This window comes from Symsagittifera roscoffensis, chromosome 5 (genome assembly GCF_963678635.1).
Source record: "Symsagittifera roscoffensis chromosome 5, txSymRosc1.1, whole genome shotgun sequence".
Classification (NCBI taxonomy): domain Eukaryota; kingdom Metazoa; phylum Xenacoelomorpha; order Acoela; family Convolutidae; genus Symsagittifera; species Symsagittifera roscoffensis.
In genome coordinates, this window is record NC_087066.1 from 66,042,536 (window position 1) to 66,069,723 (window position 27,188).

General features: G+C 36.0%; 2 protein-coding genes across 2 annotated transcripts; both read left to right on the forward strand.

Annotated features, from left to right (window-relative positions):
• Positions 1-11,737: 11,737 nt before the first annotated feature.
• Positions 11,738-13,014, forward strand: LOC134847017 (serine/threonine-protein phosphatase 2A catalytic subunit beta isoform-like). The gene has a single exon (XM_063864501.1). It carries the CDS (start codon positions 11,886-11,888, stop codon positions 12,846-12,848), a length of 963 nt encoding a protein of 320 aa, XP_063720571.1. The 5' UTR covers positions 11,738-11,885; the 3' UTR covers positions 12,849-13,014.
• Positions 13,015-24,672: 11,658 nt separating this feature from the next.
• On the forward strand, positions 24,673-25,754 carry LOC134845528 (serine/threonine-protein phosphatase 2A catalytic subunit beta isoform-like). The gene has a single exon (XM_063862458.1). The coding sequence runs from the start codon at positions 24,748-24,750 to the stop codon at positions 25,708-25,710; it is 963 nt and encodes a 320-aa protein (XP_063718528.1). The 5' UTR covers positions 24,673-24,747; the 3' UTR covers positions 25,711-25,754.
• The last annotated feature ends 1,434 nt before the right edge of the window (positions 25,755-27,188 follow it).

Consider the following 27,188-nt stretch of genomic DNA (forward strand, 5'->3'; position numbering starts at 1 on the left):
CTAACTCGATGCTTATTTTTACTTTCTCTTGTTTCACTTTATAGAGCTGCTTTTTGGCCGTCTTCTCGCGAGTATTTGCGAAGCGCAGCTTCGCCTCTGTAGAATTTTTTGTTTAATTTAGTTTTAAATGAAATCTGATTTTTTCCGACCATTGAAAATGGGGAGAAAATTATCTTCGGCTGTGTTCTAGCTTTATGTTTTCCATGCAAAATCAGGCATCACAAATAATGTGCCGAGTGATGTATCATATAGAGATCTTTCTGTCGTGATTCGAGCGAAACGAAAATTTCGGAAACTTCAGTCAGCGTCGTGTTGGCAATGAAATGTTGCAAGGTCGCAGATTCGAATCTTACAAGTAGCCGAGTTTTTGCTAATTCGAGGCTTATTTCTACTTTCTCTTATTTCACTTGATAGAGCTGTGCTTTTTGGCCGTTTTCTCCCGAGTGTTTGCGAAGTGCAGCTTCGCCTCTGTAGAATTTTTGTTCAATTTAGTTTTGAATGAAATCGGATTTTTTCCGACCATTGAAAATGGGGAGAAACATCCCTCTAGTTTGAAAAAAAAACTTTTTATTTAAATTTCAAATGTCAACCATTTTTGTTTCTCACTTCAAACTGTTTGATTGGCTTGAACGTTTTCCGCATATCTGGTGTTTGCTTAATTGCCTCCTATTGCGGCGTTTGATGGCCATGATTTTTTAAATTCGTGTGTGGCTACTTCGTCTACCCAAGTTTACTGCTGACCATTTTATTCGTTGACGCAAAATGGAAAATAATTGTTTCTGGTGACTTCTTTTGCAATTTATTGGCAGACAGTTTTGATAAGCTTTTCTATTTGTTGGCTTTGATGTAGCTTTTCTGCCCGCCAACTTTTCATGCTATCTCGACTTGTTTTCAATTGGGAGAGTAAGTGACTTGTAATCGGGAACTAGATTTTTTTCCAGTAAAAAGATACGGCGGCGTAGCTAAGCTTGGCAGCATCTGCATTACATCATGATTTAAAATACAATAATTACGTTAGAGGACTATACGACTTTTTTTAATTTAACTAATTTGCAAATTTTTTCTAACCTAAGTTGCAAAGTAACCTAAGTCGTAAAATTTGGCAACTTTACAATTTTTTGATAGCATGTGCTTTAAACAACCGAATAGTACAAAGTTAACTCAGTTGATGCATTTTTACATGAGCAAAATTTGTGTGATAGTGTGAACTCTCTTTTTTTTCCAACATAAGTCGGAAATAGTGTTGCGACGCAAATATTGTTGCGACAAAATTCATTTTGAAAGTATTCGTTTTGATCAATAACCAGCTATTAAGTGCAGCTAATGCTAAGGATATTAACACAGACTAATACATTACAAATAGCACTTACGCTTCTAGCTATCATAGATCTGTAACGTAGAGGCAAGGAAGGAGACCCGCAACAAAATAAGAGGGTTCGAACCTAGTCAGGGTGAGATGTTTTAAATGAACTTTTTCGTATACTAGTTAGAATGCTTCCGCTCTATAAATTGAGGCATGTTAGTTGGTACATTTTTTTTCATACTGAGTGGTTCTGCTTATGCGTCATAATTGGCTGGCGTCACTTAGCAATTATGTAGACTCATAATTGCCGTGCGTCACTTAAGAAATTTTGTAGACTCAAAGGTTAACTCATTCGTTTGTTCCCCGTGAATGCCAAGTGCAACTTCGCATCAGTGATAATTCATCAAATGAACCGAAAAAAGCTATTTGTTCCAGTTAACAACAATAGTAATAACTCGATTTCAGAAATTTTCGAATTCAATATATCTCGCAATGTTTTCAAATGCAAAATTTATGCATGATATGGCTTTATGCTTTCAATTTTTTTCAAATGCAAAGTTATTGTGATGCCTTCTGTTTGTTATATTCCTAATTATTATTTGCAAAATTGTGTCTATTTGTACCTGGTAACACGTAAGCTGCATCGCTTTGACAATTTATTAGCGGATTTAGCTGCTTTATTTGTAAGTAGAGTTTGCCGATTGCCAAGCCTGTTGGGCCGAGAGGCCTTGGCTTGAGACTCCAAATCTCGAGATCACAAGTCTGGCCTGTTTTTTTTTTGCCAAATTTGCCTGCGGCCCGGAAAATTTGGTAAAAATATGGTTTTTATAGTGATTTGGGAAAGCTCATAAAATCAATTTGGTCGACCAACAAAAAAATTGCCAAAACTTTTGATTTTTTTTTTGAAAATTGGCCCCTCGAAAAAATCCTAGATCCCTCATTGCTACCAATTTTAAGAATTCAAACTTTTTGAAACTTTACGAATTGTCTCGAATTGTTTTTTGAAACTTTACGAATTGTCCCGAAAACTACTTTCTCAAGTCAGAGATTTTAGGTTTAATCGAAAGAACTGGCCAAGGGAAGTTCACCTGTATAATTGGATACCCCTAACTTTTTTGAGAAAAAAAGTTTAGGTCTTTGGGATTGTGAAGTTGAACTTTTGACCGTTTTTTTTTGGAAACGCTGACCATTTAATGGAAAATTTTGACCCCTTTTTTTCGAAAAATACCCTGCAACTTATTAAAATAATGGTTCAATCCATAAAAGCTGGTTGTGGGCCGATACCTTTTTTTCGTAGAAAAAACTATAACACTCGAAATTGATTTTTTTGTGAACGTTTTTTTTTGTTATCTTTGATGTTCTTAAAAGCTACTCTACTGATTCTGAGATTAAAAGCTCAATCGAATAAACCGGTTGCAAAATTTTTCTTGCAGAAGCGTCGCTCCTCGATATCCATTAGAAAAGATGCTATGTTCTTGGAAACATCCACATTTCGAAGTTTTCGGTGTTTTTCAAATTTTTCCTTCTTCATAAACTACCCTGACAAATATGTGATTTAAAGTTCGATCGAAAATAGAGGCCAAGAAAGTCTTCCCAGTATAAAAGGATTCGCAGTCCTGAGTTCAATCAAAAGAAAAGGTTGCGGGAAAAGTCACTTACCCCGCCGAATTTCAATTTGAGTTCATTTGTAAGAACTGATGATAGGTATCTCTCATACAGAATTGTTTGAGCACTTTTTAGTACAGAAATAACTACGGTTTTGGAATCTTGAAAATTCGAAAAGTATGCTTATCATCTTTTACGAGTAAAACGTATTTTAAAAAATAGCACTCATGTACTTCTTGGCCGAGCCAGGCTCACATTTTTTCGGCTTAGTCAACTTCTACTGCATAGTTTCACAGGCAAATGTTTAAATGCTTAGACCGGTTTCAGGAAAGATGGATTTTTTTACTACAGTTTCGTTTTCGGTCTGAGGGACAGCTTATGTTTTTTTTTCCTTAGTTAACACTCGTTCATTAATTCTCAATGGTTTTTAAGGCGGTTCCCGAACATCATCCGAGCCAAAGACATGAAGTTTTAGTTGTAGGTATAGTTTTTTTGAGTAGTTTTGTATCTTAATATTTCAAAAAATTGACTGCTTGCTTTTATTTTCTATCAATTTTTTGTAATGCAATATTTTCATTGTATCGCAAGTGTTGCAAAACTCCGCCGCTTCGCCTGTGTTTAAAATGTTTCTTTTAATTGTAATAGTTTTGCGAGTCTGTTGTGTATGCTCATAATGCAGAAGAAGCACTGAGATGAAGGCAAAGGTTTTTTGCTAACAATCGAGAAGTAAAATATCTCGAGACTGAGTAACGTTTCAAAGACATCGCTTATCGTGTCTATAAATTATAAGTTTGGAGTCCAAGTCTAGGTAAATCTTGCTTTTGAAAACTCATCAAGTCAATTTGAAACAGTCGAAGTCGATGGGACTTTGCTCAAAGAGTGAAGTTATTGACTCATGATTGCTGGTACGTCTGGTGTTGGAATCCGGGAGTTTGATTTTCACCAAATGATAGTCGTTAGGTAAGGGAACAATATTTTTTGATTTGGCGCGTGGTTTTTAAGGATTTTTTTCCAATTACGATCTTCTACTCTTTCCAGTTGATGAAAAATTAAGTGAAGCAGTTTTTGAAGGGCTAGCAGAAGTTCGTGATTGGTTGTACAGGCGGTTTTTGAAGTTTGGCTTTTGTTGTACATTTGTGACAACAATGCCACATGTGAAACTAGTGACAAACTTCTGCCAGCACTTCAAATACTGCTTATTTAATACTTCAACAGCTGGAAAATTTAAACTGTTTCCCACAGGCTAAGTTTTACAAACGGTTTGTTCAAAATTGAGCTAAAAAAAGCAAAACATCCAGACAATAGTGAGTGCACGTACTCAGTGCAAATGAATTCAGGACAATTCAATGGTTTTCTAAATAAAAAATTGGACTGAGCCTAAGCATTCAGTTATCGAGCCAAGAGATCGAGGTTTCTTAAAATTTTTCAGGATTGTTCAAAATAATTATCCTACAGGTATCCTTCTTTCCCCTACTACGGCGAACGAGGCGTTCGCCGTAATATATAATGCGCGTTAGTTATCCAAAATTGGCAACCTTTACAACTCCATAATTTTACAAAAAAAATCACTGATGAAAAACTTTTCTAATTTTGAGCTCAAAATTAGAAAGGTTTTTCATCAGTGATTTTCTTGTAAAATTATGGAGTTGTAAAGGTTGCCAATTTGGGATAACTAACGCGCATTATATATTGCGATATGAACTAAGAACGCAGCGGAGATGTTGTCCGTCTCAGAAAATGTGCCAAATTGGACTGAGGAATGCCCTTTGGTCTATTTGATACGTTTCTAGAAGCAAATTCTATCACTTTAAATTTAACGTGTGGCGTGATTTGCTTAAAAAATCAAACAAAAGTTTGTGTTTTCTCTATTTTTTTTTTGTAAAATTCAGCAATTGTTTGAACTTAAACTCCAAAAAAATAAAATTCAGTCTGATTAACCATTATATGAGCAGTGATGAATAAAGTTATTTTCCGTAAGAGTTCAATTTGAATCCACTGAAATGGTTTTTTGTCGCACCTGGCCGTGCAATCAAACGAGATATTTTTAAAATGTTGAAACGAGCCCTATAGATGATTCAGACGTAAATTATACTCCATTAATTGGAAGTCGTAGAAAAAACTGAACGACTTCACATTTTTGTATTAGCATGAAGAAAACTAGGGGAAAAACGGGTTCATGTTTGCAATCAAATTTGCTGCAATTTCCAACATTAGGATAGGAAAAAATCATAAATTATAAGAAACATTTTACACCTCAATTTTTTTATTGACCTGCTCGTTTTTTAATCATATGGTTTCACTGCTACAGAATTCACGCTGTTTTTTTTGTTTTTTGTTTTCAATACGGTGATTTGATGCTCATAAATGCTAAAAGTAATCAAATTACAAAAATCAGATTTCAAAGCTGATTTAAATTATCCTGACAAAACGAATGAAACTTAATTAAAACCCATTCTTCACAAATTGGGTAGACATTAGACGAAAAATGAATAAAGCAAAATTTGACTGATTTTTTACAGAATTAAGGTTATGCAATTTTTATAGCAAAAACCAGGTCCAAAAACTTACCCCTGAAAAGATTTTTCTGTTTTCTTGGTCAGTCAAAAATACGCCAGAAATGGTTCAATTGCTGTTATCATATATCAAATTAAACTTCTCATAGACCGACAAAAATTAAAAGGGGCATAGTTTTGTCAGTTTCATGCAAAAAAAATGTCATTTGCACAATAAAAAAATAACAATTTTTTAATTTAAAAACTTTTTCAATGTTTTGTAAAAACTTTTCGAGATTTTACTCTTAAGATTTTTTGAACTGTAACCAGTATTTTAGGCAAAAGTTTGATTGGCTGAAAAACTTAGACCTATTGTTTTTGACGTAGAATTTTCAACTCTATTTTCGCAAAAAACATTGCAAAATACCTTCTGCTGAAATTTTAATCAGGTTTTGTTTTCATCAATTTTCGTCTCACTATGGAAAAACGTAAATTGATTTTCAAATTTAACCGATCTGTCCGGATAACTTGAATCAGCTCTGTAAATCAATTAAGATTAAAGCGGCGTGAACTTGAAAATTTGATCTGAAACGAGAATAGATGGTTGATCTGATATCATTCCACCATCTTTAGTTGACTTTATCTTTCCAGAACTAGTAACTATAAAAAAACTCGGGCCTGAAAATTATGCGGTTTTCCCCAGTTTTAATCCAAATGAATTCTATCAAAAACAACGAACACACCTGACCATTGAGCAGGAGAACAACCATACTTTTTTTAACCATTTTTGGTAAATTATTGTGAGGAAGTTCACGTAAATAAAATAACAAACTTTTCAAAATAACCAGTTTGCAACCAGATTTAGGAAATTTTGAACTAGTAGATCTAAATTTTGGGCGGTGAGCTTAACATTGAGATTCAGAGGGCATTCTATCAGAAAAAGAAAGAACAAACAATTTGAAACAGAAAAGAGGATAGAAAGATAAATTTAATTAGCAATCCACTGTAATGAATTTACAAATTTGATGTAATTTTGCAAAGAGAAAAAAGTAATACAGTTTTGCGCTTGGAAGAAAGGCGTTCATCACAAAATTGCTGTTGACTTCATATCATATAGTTAAATATATTTTTTTCTTCGTTAATTCCTTTTCCATTTTCTGGCATCCAGTCCGGTGCATGAAAAAATTAAGAGTTTCGAATTTTCTTCATGTTCAATTAGAAGACAATTTTACAGTTGTTGTTCTTTCGGTAGGAACCCGCCGTGTTTGTGTTTGGGGTGCTGTTTAGTTTTACGTTAGGAAGCTCGAATTTTGTGCTGAGGCACTGTCTTAATTCTCGATTCTACTCTTCCAGAACAACAACTGACAGCAACGCTAATCACTTTGGCTCTCAAAAATGAATGAATGGTATCGCCCGTTTACTGACAAACATTACTCACAAAAAATGTAACAGAGATTTTCTTAAATGTTTTTTCCAAAATTGAAGCCTGCAAATGATTGAACTTTTTCGCTTTTGTAATTTGGCCATTTCAATGAGACGAGAGCTCGTCGAAAACTGAAATCTGTAATTTAGTTCAACTGTTTGTTAACACATATAATCAAAAATTGCCCATTAAATAAATCATACAAAAAAGCAGCGGAAAACATCATATACTCAACCAAGATAACGGTAGATGAATGAACTACAAAAACACTTCGAGTGAAACTTCTCAAATAACTAGATAAGGACGAGTTGCAATTCTTCCAGTTGGACTGTCTTTGGTAGACTCGACCGCCAAAACATACACTAACCTTGATGCTGTCAAAGTCCGACTTTGGAGCCAACTGCAAAAATACTAGGTCTTGAACAAAACGACTTTGCCTAAATGTCGGTTGGGGGATATCACATCACGAGAGAGATCACTTGCGCTCAAAACTTGTCAGTACAAACCCATTCATTGCAATTGCAGTCTTTTAAAACATTTGTGGTAGACATCATTGCCCTTTCATTGCCTAGAATGATCCCAGTGGTCACAACATATCCGAACAATTTTTGCCGATCTCACGAGCATTGAGGACACATTACATTTCCGAACAATAGAGAAGGATTCCGTTGCTCTGCAAATTGGCATCAATAAAGTCACATATATTCAAAAAAACGAGGAGAAATGGATCTAGAAACAAAAAACATACAATTTGATGTTAAAAAACTTCCAGCTGGGCTTTTGTTGAAAAGCATACTCTAAACCCAACAAGAAGTCAAATACAAAACTGGCCTTTTTTATCAACTTTCTCACTTGGTCAATATATAGTTTTAAAAATTCTGAGCGGGATCAAAATAGACAATTACGCAAATAGTTTACCGAAGATAATTTTGTCTAACAACGAATAAAGAGCCATGGCAGTATTGAAAGACGCCACAAAACTTGTGTAAAGACACTGTGAATTAGAATTGAAATCGAAAGAAGATGCTTCACGCCAGGATTGTTCACTAGCAGAAAAACAACTAAGAATTGTCAAAAAAAACATTCACAAGCACGATTCACAAGCACATTCACAAGCACTTATAAAACTAGCGAAAAAGACTTGAGCAAAAGATATATTGTTAATGTCAACTCAACGCTCCACACTGCCACCAGTCGTCACAACATATCCGAACAGTTTTTGACGATCTCACGAGCACTTAAGACCCATTACATTTCCAAACATTAGATATGATTCACAGTTGCTTTGAAAATTGGAATAAAAAATCACCTATATTCAACACAACGAGTTGGAAACGGATCTAGAAATGAAATACCCACAATTTGAAGTTAAAGCACGTCTTTTGCTGAAGATCATACCATAAACTCAACAAGAAGTCAAATATTAAACTGGCCTTTTTATATCAACGTTCTCACCTGGAGGATAAATAGTTCAAAAAAAGTTCCATATCTTTGTCTACCAACGAATGATGAGCCATGACAATATTTAGAGACACCACCAAACTTATTTAAAGACTTTATGAATTAGACTTGAAATCGAAAGAAGACGTTTCACTGACATGATTGTTCAGTAGCAGAATAAAAGCTAGGAGTTGTCAAAAAATAATAATTCACAAGCACGAAAATCAGAAAAAAAGTATTACAAAACTACCGGAAAAAACTTGAGCAAAAGATATATTGATCAAGTTAACTCAACGCTCCACACTGCCACCAATATATGGTATCTGTCTCATCGTTCGAAAAAAAACGAATACAAACGGCAAAGTTTGCCGAGTATGCAACGCTTTTAGTTTCTTTGACTTTTCCTTGAAATCTAACCTTATCACCAGGCCTGATCTTTTGAACAATCTTACTGGTGTCAAAATCCGCTTCAGGAAAAACATCGGCAACCTTTCTGCAGACGTAGTTGCTATGTTTATGCAAAACACGGTTGATTCTAAAGTTGGACCGTTCCTCCGGTACCTGTGGTTTGACAAAGGAAAAAATGAGACCTACCAAAATACGAGTCAGCTCTTTGGGGCTGCAGGCTCCCATCTAAGAAAGTGTGTGGATAAAGGAAAGTGCGTGGAAAATATTATTAACATCTACGCCACAAAAAGCTCATCTGATTATGTTGGCTATTGTTAACGAGTGTTTAACCTTGAATAATGGGAGGCAAAACCGACGAGTCGTACCAAGAATTTTTTTGTATCATCGTTACTTGCGGACCCGGAGAGCCGCAAACCACAGCAGCAACGTGTTCTTGGTTTCTCCAAGGGCTCCATTTATGGACACTGTAAAAACCAGTTGGTACAAAAGGTTCAAATAGGAAAAGTACTTAAAACTTTGTCAATTTCAAGATTCGCTGAACGGTAAATCACATTTTTGAATCACGTCATAATCCCCTAAAATTCTTTTAAAAAGCGGAAACAAGATCTAGTTTTCTCAGTTTAGTCAACAAATTCGTCAACACCGTTTCGGCAAAGTTTCTGACACGTAAAGCACCAGTAGCGCCCTTAAAGCCTGTCAAGACACCTAACTTGGAGCTGTAAACGTCTGTCTACGGAGCGCAAATAGTTCATTTTATCCTTGAAAAGCAGACCACAAAATTTGCTATTAATAAGTTTGGTCGGCCATATTAATTGTCCTGTACTGGCTGAGGACGCCTTAAAATTGATGCGAATTGTTCGTTGCGAGAAATCTAGCAAAATTTGTGCCTGAGTTTGTCTAGCAAAGACATTTGCACCCCTCATCATTGGAAAAATGTCATTTCAAAATCCGACCAATTATGCTAATGGAATTTATTACACTTCAACGCGCGTGTTGAAGGGACCACGTTTTTCGGAAGGACCAAAACTTTCAGCTTGAACAAGACCAGCTCAATGAAGATGATGCCTGCTTAAAAAATTTGATGTTTAAAGCTGTCACACGCTCAAACCGTTCAGGTTTAGCAACTGTAACACGTTCGTTAGGTCGGTTGCCTTCTTTCGGCCAGACCTCTCATCTACAATTAGCTCATCATGCAAAAGCTCACCTTTCTTGAAAAAAATCTGCCAAAAAATTGATTTCACGGTAAAATACGCTTAAAAAATTACGAAAAAAAAGTTTCTCATCATTTAGATAACAAGCATTGTGCCTTTAAATTGACATAACGACCGCATTTGTACTCGTGGTCGGTTATTGAAATCGTCATCCTTGATAACCTCAAAGTATCCCATGATTTAACATAGATTAAAAACTCACATAATCAGGAGTTATTCTGGAATTCAAGCAATTCGTTGCATTTTTATTGGAAAATTAACTGCATCATCCGCTGTTGTCCCACTGTGAAGCAGACTTTATCCTAAAAAACTTGCAAATCTTGTTGTTAATTGCTGTGGAAATTTTCTCTAAGCTTATGCAGAACTCCCAAAAGAGCGATTGCCGACAGCAAATCATTATCCTACTGGACTAGACAGTTTTACACTATTGGACTGGACTCCATCCTACTTTTCTCGTTTTACGACAAAAGAATCGATACTCGCATCGATATATACTTCTTTAAACCTGTTTGTTTGTACGCGCGATACACTCAAAAGTCTCACCTGTTTGTCGTCCGACAGCGCAATGCATTGTATCATACCTCTCGTATGCCAGCGGAGGATACGGACAAAGTATTTATCGGACTGAGGGATATTTCTGGATGAATCGGTCACAATCTCAATGTAGCCGAAAAAAGCGCAAATCCATGCTCAACAGTCTCGAAATCGTTTCCTTTGTGTCTACTTTCAAAAAATCAAACACGGAGTAATCGATGATAGTATTTGACAGTCGATGATACACGCCATAAAGATTACACGCCACGAGTTCCATGGCATCCCGCTAAAGATCCCAGCCAGTGACGATTTACTCAGATCGGAGACGCTCTAGACAGCTCAATGAAAGTACGGCCGGTAAATAAACTGTCTAAAGTCTTTCCTTAAGATTGATTCATCACTCAACACCTTTTCCCAACCTAAATTAACGCGGTATCTGTATTCGCCCAAAAACAATTTATTTATTTCGTTTGTTTTCTTTTACATTTTTTGCACAAAATGTTTTTTTTCTACTTACTGCTTGATTTTTTATAATTTTTGAATTTCTACTTGTTTTTCAGTCCCTGAACCAGATGCTACAAAATTGTTTGACTGAAAAAAGCGCGGTTCCACGAACTTTTGTTATTGTGATGTGATTTCCGTTTACAAAATGAATGAAAATGAGCAATGGAGCAGGAGGTCAACAATTTTCTTCAATTTTGGTTAACTTTTTGTTGGGAAATTAACCTCAAAAAGTTTTTGGATTCATTGAAAAGTCATGCTTTCAACCAGCCTTAAGAAATTCTGAAATAAATCTAATTCTTCGTATATAATTTCAGTTGAGCTCTTCATCGAGAATCAAAGGACATACGACTCAAGAAAAAAAAACAGAAGAGTTTGATTCAAAAGTGATTTGAAAAAATAAAGAAAGAAGGATAGAAGATAAAATAATAGAAATCCACGATGATGAACTTTAAAAAAATAATGAAACTATGCAAATAGACAAAAATGGTACAAATGATAAAGTTTGATTTGAAAAAAGGAAAACTGAACTTGAAACAACTCATTGCCGCATTATTTGATGAAATTCGACAATGGTGTCTTAATCTTTTTAACTCAAAATTCGGAAAAGTATGCCCCTGAATATCTTGTTTTACTCACATTATTATGAGTTTGATTGTATAAAAAATTTTCAAGGCTTCGCATGCGTGAAACTCTGTATCGACTTAACTGCTTGCAAAACTTGTCACTACTTGTTCGTTTCGTCATTGCCCCATAACTTACCCAGTTCGTCATGTTTAAATTTGATACAATTATCTAATAACGTTAAACTTGAAGTTTGCTCACTTCAAATGACCGGTTCTTTTATTGTGTTCATTCACTTAATGAAAGCGTTTGAAACCATCGTATGACTTTCTGTCTCAATATTTACAAATAAATGAACGATCTCCCGCCAAATTTTGAAAAGTGATTTTTATTTTTTGCTCATCATGACCGACCATGCTTCGGCCTCAACCAAATTGACAATTGATAACAGCGGCGGTGTTGAGTCATGGATTTCACAACTTGAGAAGTGCAAATTGCTGTCAATATACGACCTTTCGAGTTTGTGCAGTTCAGCTAAACAGGTTCTGATTCAAGAGCCGACTTTGAAACATGTAAGCAGTCCTGTTACGGTTTGTGGCGACATCCACGGTCAACAGCCTGATTTGAAAGAATTGTTCCAGATAGCTGGAAATATTCCGGATACTAACTTTCTGTTCATGGGTGATTATGTAGACAGAGGTTTCTACTCTATAGAAACAGTCTGTTGGTTGCTAGCCCTTAAGATCCGTTATCCTTGTCGGGTTACTATTCTACGCGGCAACCATGAATGTCGAAACGTCACACAAGTGTATGGATTCTATGATGAATGTCTAAATAAGTACACAAGCATGGGAAGCAAAGTTTGGTCTCTGTTGACAGATGTTTTCGATTATCTTCCTCTCTTGGCCGTGATAGATAACGATATCATTTGCATGCATGGAGGTCTATCGCCTAGCTTACCGCATCTGAACAGTCTGAATACCATCGATAGGTTCCAGGAAACTCCTCACGAGGGTCCCATGGCCGACATCATGTGGTCAGATCCGGAGGAGATTACCGGATGGGGCTTGTCGGGCAGAGGTTGTGGATACCTTTGGGGCAGAGACATTACCTCTAATTTTGTCCACTCGAACCAGCTCAAATTCGTTTGCCGAGCGCACCAGTTAGTGATGGACGGTTACACGTGGTGTCATGATAAACAAGTATTGACTGTTTTTAGTGCTCCCAATTATTGCTACAGATGCGGCAACCAGGCAGCTTTTATGAATGTACACAGCACAGATGAACTCCAACTGCTCCAATTTGACGCCGTCTCAAGGCCAAATGCGTCCGAAGACAACACTCGTCGCCCTGACTATTTCCTATGAAACCCATAAAATGCAAACATCCTTATGACAACAATTCGAATTTGATACGACTCTCTAGTCCTAGTTCAAATAACACTTCTGAATTCAAATAATTTCCTTTCAATGTACAAAAAAGCAACTCAGCCTACTTGATATAATTAGTTCGCCTACAAAGTTCGCAACGAAAGAATTGGTTGTGATAATTCTTCCCTTCATAAACGGCTATGCTCTAATATTTGTAGTACAAAAATACAGCCTTAGGGCACGGCAATGTTTTGGAATGTCGATAATTTTTATATATTTTTTGATTTTTCCCGAAAACTGTCTCCCAACTCTGGGATTAAGAGTTAATAAAAAAGCAGGTTGTGGAAATCTCTCCTGCAGGAGAGGCTCAACCCTATTTTTTTTTTAAAAAAATGATCGCCTTAAAAAGTCAATTTTGACAACTTCTTAGTTTTTGTTCAATTTCCGTTTTTCTTGAAAACTCTTTTCACAAGTCTAGGATTGAGGTTGTATTCATAAAAAGGAATCTTCTGTGAACAAGAAGATTCCTTTTTATGGGAATCTTGTGTGAATAAACGTTTACTCTTAAATTTGGTAGAAAACTTGCTATGGCTTTGAGAACAGTCCAGTTTTTGACACTTGAATAATTTGTGTGAAAAGTTTTCTTTTTTCAAACGAATTAGATTGTCGGCGTCGTTAGCGTACAGCCATGTTTCAAAGTTTCAGTCTAATTTTGTATGGAACCTCACATGCTCTTTTGTCCTCTCCTTGGTCTTCCATTTGCCTTCTCTCTTACTAGTCGCTTCGTGTTTCTTTCATAAGCAAAGTAAGCAAGACAGTGGGTAACAGTGTATATAAACTAGAACATCCTACAGAAGATCATTCAATCACTATTTTAAAATGTTTCACAGAGGTACAACTTTGCTCACAGCTGAAACGCACAACTTTTAAAATTTACTTCCAATGATTACGTTAACGACAATTCAAAATCAATTCAATTGACAGTGAATTCAGCTCCAAAAATGCCAGGTTGATTTTCAGCTTTAATAACCAAGTTGCAATTAACGAGTTCTAACTGACGAGGTGTAGCTAATACTTGAGTTGGTTTTTCGAGTTTTTCGGGAATAAGCTTATGAAACAGTAGCCGCAACAGTTTGAACTAACATCTTGTTAAATATGGAAAAAAACTGCTTCTCATACTGTAGAAGGCAACATAACAAGGTGTGATTTTATAACAATACAGGATAAAATCTTAACGAAAAAAAATTCATCGCAACTAGGACCAATTTGTTTCGCCAGACATTTCTGAGTAAACATATTCAAACTGTTTGATATACTCGATAAAGCCATTCCTTGAAGATAAGTACCAGAGAACTGCTTGGACTGCTGTGTAAAGTGTTTTTTCCAGAAAGCCAATGAAGGTGACGTGAGACAAATATTTGACTGTGCTGAATAACACATACATTTATTGCGTCTCCCACAAGACGTACTCAAACTCAATAACGGATAACTTTTTACTCTTCGACAGCAGTTGCCTCTTTTTTTTTTAAAAAATATTAGAATTTGAAAAACTTCAACACATCTTAACAAACTATAGCGGTCATTGTTCCGACCATTTGAAAAATGTGGAAGATATTCGTATTCGGGTGCATTTTAGCTTATTTTTGTTTCCACGCAAAATCAGGAACTACAAATTATATCGGAATGGGTCGAGTGATATATCATATTAAAGATTTTTCTGTCGTAACGTTCGCTATATTAAAATATTGGCAATTTAGAATAATAAAACTTGTTTTTGCAAAATAAAAAAAATTTGGAAGCTTTTTTAAGCGCTTTCCTGGCAAAAAAATAAAACAAATTTAGAGTTTGCAGTGCAAAAAATTTCTGAAAACTTTCAGATTTTACTACGAGGCCAAACTATGCACTGGATAGGAGCACAATTTTGTGTCTCTATGTTCCTGGATTCCAGAGACAAGTCTTAAAATATGTTTCAAAACGTAAGTGGATTCCACAAACAAAATTTCAGTGGATTCCGCATATATATACCTGTAACGTAAATTTTGTCGGCACATTTGTTTTGTTGCGGATTCCACAACAAGCAAATATAGCTAGTTGTTCTGGATTCCACTTACAGTTTGCGGATTCCACTTACAATTTGCGGATTCCACTTACAGTTGCGGATTCCGCAACAGCTCAATTTAACGATACAAATGTTTTATCATTTGCTTGTGGATTCCACAAACTGTTCTGGATTCCGCAAATACAGTTACGAATTCCGCAAATTCGCCTAGTTTTGGAGCGATTTTCAGCGGTACAATGATTTAGGTGTTTGTTTGTGGAATCTAAAACAGCATAGAAGATCAAAGAAAAGTAGCAATGTTGCGGATTCCGAGACAAATCTGATTTTGGCCTGTTGCGGATTCCGCTTACAATGCAGAGAATGCACAGTTTGGCCTCGTAATGTTTTTCTTTCATGTTTTTTTCTTATTCAGTTTTTTGAAGAAAGTTGTAGTATTCTATTTCAAATTCGCTAACTTTATACGCTTTTTGTATAGTTCTATAATCACACCACGCAGAAGAAACGTTGCAAACTTGAAGATCAAAAACGTTTTTTGTTCGTACTTTTTCACTAATGTGATCGGAACAATATGTGCTACTTGTACAGCAACCGGCTATTGCTCATACTATATTGTCACCCTAACACTATTTGGGCTTATCAAAAATTGTGAAGACAAAACTATCTCGAGCAAAAGTATCCCGTCACCTTTTAAAAGATGAAACAGTTTTTTTGAAGACGAAACAAGTAGAGTTTGCCTGAATGATCTATAGAAATGATTTAGCCTAACAAAGCCAGCAAATAACATTGTTTGATCCTAAAACAGAAAAGAACGTCAGTTTTTTCAAAAGGATGACGTAATTTTTCTGTTCAATAATCATAATGTTAAGTTTTTTTAATAATTCTCAGCAAATTAAATGCAATAAAATAAAATAAAAAGAAACAAGACTGCTCGTGTCAGGGCGAAGCCCTCTGAATGTTCCGACTGCCTTTTAATGTTTATGAAGCAGTAATAACCTTTAAAAAGATTAAATGTAACAAAATTAAATGAAATTTTTTTTTCTAAAATTCGAAATTTTTTATGAAAATCATCCCCCCACACGCCATATAAAGTACAAAAGGATAGATTTCGCTTCTTGTAACAAATCAATTATTGCAAATAAGCTTCTTTCACTCAAGTTGGAACAATTTCTAAGACGGATTAAATCTCCGCTTACGCGTTAATAGCGCGAAGTATATCGCGCGTTAATTGTCCCAAATTGGCCAAAATGGCAATCTTTAAACCCCCGTAACTTTACGAAAACTGGTCGAAGGTGAAATATGTTTTCAAATTTAAGCTCAGGACAACATTACCTTTCGAATGATATAAAAAAAAATTCCGCCGAAAATGGCTAGTTAAAAAGTCGAAATTCGTCTGAAGAAAAAACCCACCCCGAGCACAAATATTCCGTTACTTTCGTATCGAAAGTCGGAACAAAAATATCCGTCATGTTCAATTAAAAAAAAGAAAACAATCATTTTAATAACTGAACCGTTAGGTTTTTTGCGAGGATAAAAAAAGTTTGTGAAATTACTTTATAGTGATATATGACATCAACAAATTTTCTCTAGTTTGATCACAAACGACCAAAACAAACACCAGCATTTTTGTGCACAGAAAAACTTGTATCGAAAAATAAGCATAAACTCATCTTTAAAAAAAAGTTCTTTACTGGCTTTTCTCATGCAGAGCTCAATTCCATGCACGCTCATAAACTTGCCGTCCTGCCCATAAACACCACGGGCGACCTCGAAAAAACTTACTACTGGTTGAATTTAATATGCAACTCGTAGGTAAATTAATCCGTTAACAATTTCCATTGGAACTTGGTTGCTCTTAATATAGGCTTTTCTCTCTTTTTTTCACAACCCAGTCCAAAAATAGCTTCTGGAGAAACCTTAATGGTCTTTTTTGGCAAAACGAAACTATTTCGTCGATTAATTGTAGAACTTTGAGTAGCCATTTTTTAATGATGGCAAAATACTCACTCTCTAACTTCGTCCGATGTTGGGAGCTAATTTTTGCCCTAATTGTAGATAAAACTGTTCATTTTGTCTTTTATAAGTCCCAGAAAACGGTTCGTTTTGTGTCGTATCAGTTCTTATTGTTCCGACTTTCGATACGAAAGTAACGGAATATTTGTGCTCGGAGTGGGTTTTTTTTCTTCAGACAAATTTCGACTTTTTCACTAGCCATTTTTGACGGAATTTTTTTACATCATTCGAAAGCCATTGTTGTCCTGAACTTAAATTTGAAAAGATATTTCACCTGTGATCAGTTTTCGTAAAATTATGAGGGTTAAAGGATTGCCATTTTAGCCATTTTGACCAATTTGGGACAATTAACGCGCGATATAATTCGCGCTATTAACGCGTAAGCGGAGATTTAATCCGTCTTATAAATCGTTCCAAATTGGTTGAACGAAGCTTATTTGCCATAATTGATTTGTTACAAGGAACGAAATCTATCTTTTTGTACTTTATATGGCGTGTGGGGGATGATTTTCATAAAAATTTTCAAATTTTGGAGAAAAAAAAATTTCATTTTAAATTATTTCGTTTTTTTAATGTTATTACTGCTGCTACATAAACCTTAAAAGGCAGTCGGAACACTCAGGGCTTTGCCCTGATAGGAGCAGTCTTGTCTGAATTTCAAATCGGCTGAATTGTCTTTGGCCGAATTGTCTGGACGGGGATTTATTACAAGGAACGAAATCTATCTTTTTGTACTTAATATGGCGTGTGGGGGGATGATTTTCATTAAATAATTCAAATTTTCGTAAAAAAAGTTTTCATTTTGTTTTATTTAATTTAAATTTCTTATATTATTACTGCTGCTCCATAAACGTTAAAAGGCAGTCGGAACATTCAGGGCTTCGCCCTGATACGAGTAGTCTTGTTAGTTACATTTGGTGACAGTTTACACTGCTGCAAAATAAATTTGAGAAAAGATGCAGTTTACTTAACAAAAAAATCGTACGTGGAGTAAGCTTCTGGAAAGTCACGATTCTATATAGGTTACTTTTGGTGACTGTTACTTTTTGGGAGAAATATTGCATATGCAATTACTGGTTTCACATATGCATTGAAATACAAAATAATGACTTGATTGAGAAAAAGTTTTTTTTGCCGGGAAAATTGCTCAGTTGAATTGTGCGAATCATTCGCAATTCTTCTGATTAAATTAACTCAAGAGCAATTAATTTAATGCTTTTATGGTACGCGCTTTTTTGGTACTTAAATTACGCTCTTATGGTACGCGCTCTTTTGGTACTTAAAGTGCGCTCTTTTGGTACGCGCTCTTTTGTGTATGCATACCTACTTTTTTACTAGCAGCTACCAGAGAAAACTAGGATTTCTTTTAAGTCCCAATATTAACATAATTTCATTTTGAAATGCTAAGTCACAATAATAACATAATTTCATTTTGAATTGCTTAGTATAACTTATTATCAGCGCACCAAAAGGAGAAGGCATTGAAATCACTTTTTCTTGAAATTCTTGGATTTGAGAAATACTTAAAGCAAACAGAATGGTATAATTGATGACACATCCTGGAAAACAAGAATTAAACTAAAAACAGCGGTGGACGTAACAAAAAGATGAGATGCACTGAACGAATAATTATTTCTCTTGGATCGTCACCAACTGTTTTCAGTGCATTTAATTTACCGCGAAAGCCATACGGAGCTAGTATTTAAAAAAAAACTCAATTGAACTCAATTCAATACAAGACTGCTCGTACCAGGGCGAAGCCCTAAATGTTCCGACTGCCTTTTAAGGTTTATGGAGCAGCAGTAATAACATTAAAAAATTAAATGAAATAAAATAAAATGAAATTCTTTTTTTCTAAAAATTGCAATTTATTATGAAAATCATCCCCCCCCCCACACGCCATATAAAACACGCTTGTGTCAATTGATATCCAATTTTTGTTACCGTTACTGATAAGCTCGCAAGTGAGCACGGTTGGTTTGCTCAAAACCTATAATAGGTTTTTGCAACATTTAAAATTTTTGCTAACTTGGAAGGATATGAGAAGAATTTTTTTCGCAAACTTACTTACTATTGTCAACCAACATTTAGATGTTTTGTTGCAATGCTTAAAACTTAGATAAAAGCGGGCCTAGAGATCTTTTTTTTTGATATACTATCATGACCACACGATAGCAATGACTTGAGCTGGCAATTCTAAGCAATCAAAAGGTAAAAAAACACTTGGTAAACACGTTCGTACTTCAAATATGAATCATTTATCATGTTTTTGGTGAGATCACAACAGACAGCAGCAAAAAACGTGTTAAGCTTTTCAGCATCTATAATCAAGTTATAACCTTTTTCTTTATTAACTTTCCGTGTGAGTTATAAGACTTTTGACTCAATAGTCATAAAACTGTTTCTTTTTTGCTGGTTTTCTCTATTTACTTCTGTCACGGCATTGATTTATCGGAGTAGTTTTTCATTAATGACATTAAACTAATTCCTGTTTTTGGGTTGTATGTTAAATGCTAAAGTTCATTAAAACTACCAGGCTAAGTGAAAACAATCGTAAACGCAGAAAAACTGAGTGGCTTGTGTTACAGTAGAAAAATGGCAAAATTTTTTTTGTTGTTGGATAAATTAAATTATATATTAGCCTAACATCGTTAACAGCAATGAACTAATAAAAACCTTCGCAAGCGGATATCCAACTATTTTTTGTGTTTTGAATGCCAACTATCAGAGTTCTCCATTAAAGATCTTCTTACAGTAGTTTGGTAGTTACACCAGAAGGAATTCAATCTTTTTTATTAGTTCTTGAACACTTTACAGGCAACTGTCTTAGAGCCAATTTTAATATTTGAATGGCTTTTTGTACGGTCATAAAATTCGAACATTTTGAATTTTGAGAATACGCTTACGGGAATTTTGAGAGACGCAGCCCCATCATTCTGCTTCTTGAACCTTATTCGTATTTAGCAGGCGTTTCTTGTTTTATAATTTTGATAGCTGTGCCCATATAAAATAGTAAGATTAAAACGCTTCCAACAATTCTATATCTTGAATTGATACGCCGTAGAGGCAATTTTATGGCTGGAATTAGGATGCTTCCAAACAGTTCTTTAACTGAAGTTTATACGCCTTAGAGGTAGTTTTATGACTGGAATTAACTCCTGATCAGATTTATACTATGGAAAAAGTGAATTTCATCTTAGAAAATTTTTGCTTTCAGTCTTCAAGGCATGCGAACTGTAAATATGCAGATTAACTGATTTGCTTGAACAAAAGTTATTTTTCTGTAAAAAAAAATATCCGAAAAGAATGAGAGGCTTGTTTCAAAGCCCGGGTCGAGGTCCGCGACTTAGGAAAAGACCGGCGCGACCCAAAATTAGTAATTCCTGACCAGCGTGACTTTTTAGTGGCAATTCCAGACTGGCGTGACCAAACTTGGCAATTGAAGACATGCGCTACTGAAAAAAAACATCGCGACCGGCGCGAATCAAAAAAACCGTTGGGACCGGCGCGACCTAAGGCAACGGCGCGACCGGCGCGACTGAAAATTTTCAATTTCGGAGCGGCGCGACTGAGAATAAACCGCCGCGACATGCGCGACTGAGCAAATTCCAAAAGTCTAGTGAACATCATCGGTTAGGAATTCGAGCATCAATCGTTCGACTCGGCTCTAAAATGAAGCTGTTTTACTGGCAGGGTACACTGAGCAGACTCCTTAAAGACGAGACAACGAGTCCAACGAAGTCCAAGAGTATAACGAGGTAATTCACCAATACTAGTTACCCGGTTCGAGGTGCTCGATTTATATTTCAATTTTCTCGACCAAAATTGGTATGTTTCGACCGCCTCGACCAAATTTTGGTATGTTTCGACTTTCTCGACTAAATTTTTGTGTGTTTCGACTTTCTCGACTGAACAAAAACGTGGTCGATTTTGTTCGACCCAGTTCAGATAAATTTCTGTTTTCTCGACTAAAACTCATTTTTTTTTTTGACTTTTTAGACTGTCTCGAGCGACAATATTACAAAGTTTATTTGTTGGCTCCCACATATATTTGTTTTGACTTTCTCGACTAATAAGGGGCTTGTTTCGACTGTCTCAACTTTCTCGGCAAACACAAAAAAAACTTTCTCGCCGTGCTCGACCTATATTTTGACTGCTCTCAAACTATGTTTCGAATGTGCTCGACAACCCTCCAAGCAAAAATATTAAATTAGCCTAAAGAACAAAAGCACATGATCATTTAGCCTAAAGTACAAATATTTCTTAGATACCCCCAATCATACCATAAAAAACCAAGAAGATCTCCCCGACACCACAAAATAACCCCTCAACAATATTCGACAAAACCGAACCCACTTGTCAAAAAATCAATAAATAATCCGACCACTTTCGAATTTAGCCCCAAAAAATTAAAAAATATTCGACAGAATGAATCATTTCTTAAATACTTTTTTCTGCGACGGTGGGCGAATTCAAACAACTATTTTCAATCTTTCTCATAAAACTTTCTAACTTCCTAAAATTTTTCATAATATTTTTAGCTGATACCTTAGAAACCTTAATCATTCTTTTAAAAATTTTTCGCAACCTTTTTCTAATTTTTTATTCTCAATTCGAAGTATATATATATATATACCTTTCCAAAATCCTTGATAACCTCCTCAGGTACGATAATTCAATAACTATTTAAATGTTGGGGGATATCACATCACGAGAGAGATCACTTGCGCTCAAAACATGTCAGTACAAACCCATTCAATGCAATTGCAGTCTGTTAAAACAGTTGTGGTAGACATTATTGCCCTTCCATCACCTAGACTGATCCCAATGGTCACAACATATCCGAAAAATTTTTGCCGGTCTCAAAAGCATTTAGGACACATTACATTTCCGAACAATAGATAGGATTCGGTTGCTCTGAAAATTGGCATCAACAAAGTCACTTATGTTCAAAACAACGAGGAGAAACGGATCTAGAAACAAAAAACATGCAATTTGGTGTTAAAATATTTCTCTCTGAAAAGCATACACTAAATCCAACACGAAATCAAATACAAAATACGAAATCAAATACTTGTCTTTTTATATCAACTTTCTCATTTGGAGGATAAATAGTTCAAAAAAATTCCAAGCTGGTTGAAAATAGACAATTACGCAAATAGTGTAACGAAGATATCTCGTCTAACAACGAATAAAGAGCCATGGCAGTATTGAGAGACACCACAAAACTTGTTTAAAGACACTGTGAATTAAAATTGAAATCGCAAGAAGACGCTTCACTACCAGGATTGTTCACTAGCAGAATTAACAACTAAGAATTGTCAAAAAAACATTCACAAGCACGATACTCACAAAAAAAATTTTACACAACTATCTGAAAAGACTTCAGCAAAAGATATATTATTAATGTCAACTCAACGCTCCACACTGCCACTAGTGGTCACAACATATCCGAACAATTTTTGACGATCTCACGAGTACTTAAGACCCATTACATTTCCAACCAACAGATATGAGTCGGTTGCTTTGAAAATTGGCATCAAAAAAATCCCTTATGCTCAACACAACCAGTTGCAAACGGATCTAGAAATGAAATACCCACAATTTGAAGTTAAAACATTTCTCAGTTGGATTTTGCTGAAAAGCATACCATAAACTCACACAAGAAAGAAGTCAAACATTAAACTGGCCTTTTTTATCAACTTTCTCACCTGGAGGATAAATAGTTCAAAAAAAATTCCATAACTCTGTCTGACAACGAATGAAGAGACATGACAGTATTGAGAGACACCACTAAATTTGTTTAAAGACTTTATGAGTTAGACTTGAAATCGAAAGAAAACGTTTCACTGCCATGATTTTTCAGTAGCAGAAAAAAAGCTAAGAGTTTTCAAAAAAATATTTAACCAGCAAGATACTCGGAAAAAAGTATTTTAAAACTACCGGAAAAGACTTGAGCCAAAGATATATTGTTATAGTTAACTCAACGCTCCACACTGCCACCAATATATGGTATCTGTCTCATCGTTCAAAAAAAAAACTAATACAAACGGCAAAGTTCGCCGAGTATCCAACGCTTTTAGTTTCTTTGGTTTTTCCTTGAAATCAAACCTTATCACCAGGCTTGCTCTTTTGAAAAATTTTACTGGTGACAAAATTCGCTTCACGAAAAACATCAGCGCCCTTTCTGCAGACGTAGTTGCTATGTTTATGCAAAACACAGTTGATTCTAAGGTTGGACCGTTCCTCCGGTACCTGTGGTTTGACAAAGGAAAAAATGAAACCTACCAAAATACGAGTCAGTTCATTGGAGCTGCAGACTCCCATCTAAGAAAGTGTGTGGAAAAAGTTATACACATCTACGCCACAAAAAGCTCATCTGATTATGTTGGCTATTGTTTACTGTTTAACCTCGAATAATGGGAGACAAACCGACGAGTCGTTGCTAAAAATTTTTGTATCATCGTTACTTGCGGACCCGAAGAGCCGCAAACCACAGCAGCAACGTGTTCTTGGTTTCTCTAAGGGCTCCATTTATGGACACTGCAAAAACCAATTGGTACAAAAGGTTCAATGAACGGTAAATCAAACTTTTGAATCACGTCACGTTCCCCTAAAACTTTTAAAAAATGGAAACAAGATCTAGAGACCAGTTTTCTGAGTTTTGTCAACAAATTCGTCAACACCGTTTCGGTACAATTTCTGATAAATAAAGCACCAGTCTCCCCCTTAAAGCCTGTCAAGATACCTAACTTGGAGCTGTAAATGTCTGTCTACGGAGCGCAAATAGTTCATTTCATCTTTGAAAAGCAGACCACAAAATTTGCTATTAATAAGTTTGGTCGGCCATTTAATTGTCCTGTACTGGCTGAGGACGCCTCAAAATTGATGCGAATTGATCGTTGCAATGCGACTAGCAAAATTTTTGCCTGAGTCTGTCTAGCAACGACATCTGCAACCCTCGCCATTGGAAAAATGTCAATTCAGAATTCGGCCAATTTTGCTAATTGAGATTTTACAGTGGAACTTCTTACTACTTTGTTTGTCGTCCGACAGCGTAATGCATTGTATCATACCTCTCGTGTGCCAGCGGAGGATACGGACAAAGTATTTATCGGACTGAGGGATATTTCTGGATGAATCAGTCACAATTTCAATGTAGCCGAAAAAAGCGCAAATCCATGCTCAACAGTCTCGAAATCGTTTCCTTTGTGTCTACTTTCAAAAAATCAAACACGGAGTAATCGATGATAGTATTTGGCAGTCGATGATACACGCCATAAAGATTACACGCCACGAGTTCCATGGCATCCCGCTAAAGATCCCAGCCAGTGACGATTTACTCAGATCGGAGACGCTCTAGACAGCTCAATGAAAGTATGGCCGGTAAATAAACTGTCTAAAGTCTTTCCTTAAGATTGATACATCACTCAACATCTTTTCCCAACCTTAATACGGTATCTTTATTCGCCCAAAAACAATTTATTTATTTCGTTTGTGTTTTTTTGTTTATTTTTTGCACAAAATGTTTTTTCAAGGAGTCGCATGCGTGAAACTCTGTATCGACTTAACAGCTTGCAAAACTTGTCACTACTTGTTCGTTTCGTCATTGCCCCATAACTTACCCAGTTCGTCATGTTTCAATTTGATACAATTATCTAATAACGTTAAACTTGAAGTTTGCTCACTTCAAGTGACCAGTTCTTTTATTGTGTTCATTCATTAATGAAAGCGTTTGAAACCATCGTATGACTTTCTGTCTCAATATTTACAAATAAAACGATCTCCCGCCAAATTTTGAAAAGTGATTTTTATTTTTTGTTCATCATGACCGACCATGCTTCGGCCTCAACCAAATTGACAATTGATAACAGCGGCGGTGTTGAGTCATGGATTTCACAACTTGAGAAGTGCAAAATTCTGTCAGTTTATGACCTTTCGAGTTTGTGCAGTTCAGCTAAACAGGTTCTGATTCAAGAGCCGACTTTGAAACATGTAAGCAGTCCTGTTACGGTTTGTGGCGACATCCACGGTCAACAGCCTGATTTGAAAGAATTGTTCCAGATAGCTGGAAAAATTCCGGATACTAACTTTCTCTTCATGGGTGATTATGTAGACAAACGTTTCTACTCTATAGAAACAGTCTGTTGGTTGCTAGCCCTTAAGATCCGTTATCCTTGTCGGGTTACTATTCTACGCGGCAACCATGAATGTCGAAACGTCACACAAGTGTATGGATTCTATGATGAATGTCTAAATAAGTACACAGGCATGGGAAGCAAAGTTTGGTCTCTGTTGACAGATGTTTTCGATTATCTTCCTCTCTTGGCCGTGATAGATAACGATATCATTTGCATGCATGGAGGTCTATCGCCTAGCTTACCGCATCTGAACAGTCTGAATACCATCGATAGGTTCCAGGAAACTCCTCACGAGGGTCCCATGGCCGACATCATGTGGTCAGATCCGGAGGAGATTACCGGATGGGGCTTATCGGGCAGAAGTTGCGGATACCTTTGGGGCAGAGACACTACCTCTAATTTTGTCCACTCGAACCAGCTCAAACTCGTTTGCCGAGCGCACCAGTTAGTGATGGACGGTTACACGTGGTGTCATGATAAACAAGTATTGACTGTTTTTAGTGCTCCCAATTATTGCTACAGATGCGGCAACCAGGCAGCTTTTATGAATGTACACAGCACAGATGAACTCCAACTGCTCCAATTTGACGCCGTCTCAAGGCCAAATGCATCCGAAGACAACACTCGTCGACCTGACTATTTCCTATGAAAACCATAAAATGCAAACATCCTTATGACAACAATTCGAATTTGATACGACTCTCTAGTTCTAGTTCAAATAACATTTCTGAATTCAAATAATTTCGTTTCAATGTACAAAAAAGCAACTCAGCCTACTTGATATAATTAGTTCACCTACAAAGTTTGCAACGAAAGAATTGGTTGTGAGAACTCTTCCCTTTAAAAACGGCTTTGCTCTAATATTTGTAGTACAAAAATACAGCCTTAGGGCAAAGCAATGTTTTGGAATGTCGATAATTTTTATATATTTTTTGATTTTTCCCGAAAACATTCTCCTAACTCTGGGATTAAGAGTTAATAAAAAAGCAGGCTATGGAAATCTTTCCTGCAGGAGAGGCTCAACCCTATTTGCTTTTGGAAAAAAATGATCGCCTTAAAAAGTCAATTTTGACAACTTCTTAGTTTTTGTTCAATTTCCGTTTTTCGTTTTTCTTGAAAACTCTTTTCCCAAGTCTAGGATTGAGGTTGTATTCATAAAAAGGAATCTTCTGTGAACAAGAAGGTTCCTTTTTATGGAAATCTTGTGTGAGTAAATGTTTACTCTTAAATTTGGTAGAAAACTTGCTATGGCTTTGAGAACAGTCCAGTTTTTGACACTTGAAAAATTTGTGTGAAAAGTTTTCTTTTTTCAAACGAATTAGATTGTCGGCGTCGTTAGCGTACAGCCATGTTTCAAAGTTTCAGTCTAATTTTGTATGGAACCTCACTTGCTCTTTTCTCCTCTCCTTGGTCTTCCATTTGCCTTCTCTCTTACTAGTCTCTTCGTGTTTCTTTCATAAGCAAAGTAAGCAAGACAGTGTGTAACAGTGTATATAAACTAGAACATCCTACAGAAGATCATTCAACCACTATTTTAAAATATTTCACAGAGGTACAACTTTGCTCACAGCTGAAAAGCACAACTTTTAAAATTTACTTCCAATGATTACGTTAACGACAACTCAAAATCAATTCAATTTACAGTGAATTCAGCTCCAAAAATGCAAGGTTGATTTTGAATTTACTAAATTTTTCTAAAACAACAAAGTGGAAAAATTGTTGATTATAGCAATGAAATTTTCATTAAAAAAACAAATAATGGTTGACACTGCTTCATTTTCAGCTTTAATAACCAAGTTGCAATTAACGAGTTCTAACTGACGAGGTGTAAAACCAGGGGCGGATCTAGGATTTTCTCGAGGGGGGGGGGCGGATTTTCTGCGCCGCAGGCACTTTTTTGGAAAAACAGTCAAAAAAAGCCGTTTTTGGGCACTTTTTGAAAAACTTCGACGAAAAAAATTGCGTTTTTTTGGCGCGCCCTCCCCCTCAAAGTTAGTATATCTTGGCGCCAAAGGCGCCTTTAGAAAAATTTTAGGGTCGGTCGGCCAAAAATGGATTTCTGAAAAAGTATCAAAGGGGGGACCCTTTGGGTCGGCAGGGGGTCGAATCCCAGAGGGGGGGGGGCTT

Coding starts and splice junctions, on each gene's coding strand:
- LOC134845528 (XM_063862458.1), top strand. CDS start 24,748: ATGACCGACCATGCTTCGGCCTCAACCAAATTGACAATTGATAACAGC.
- LOC134847017 (XM_063864501.1), top strand. CDS start 11,886: ATGACCGACCATGCTTCGGCCTCAACCAAATTGACAATTGATAACAGC.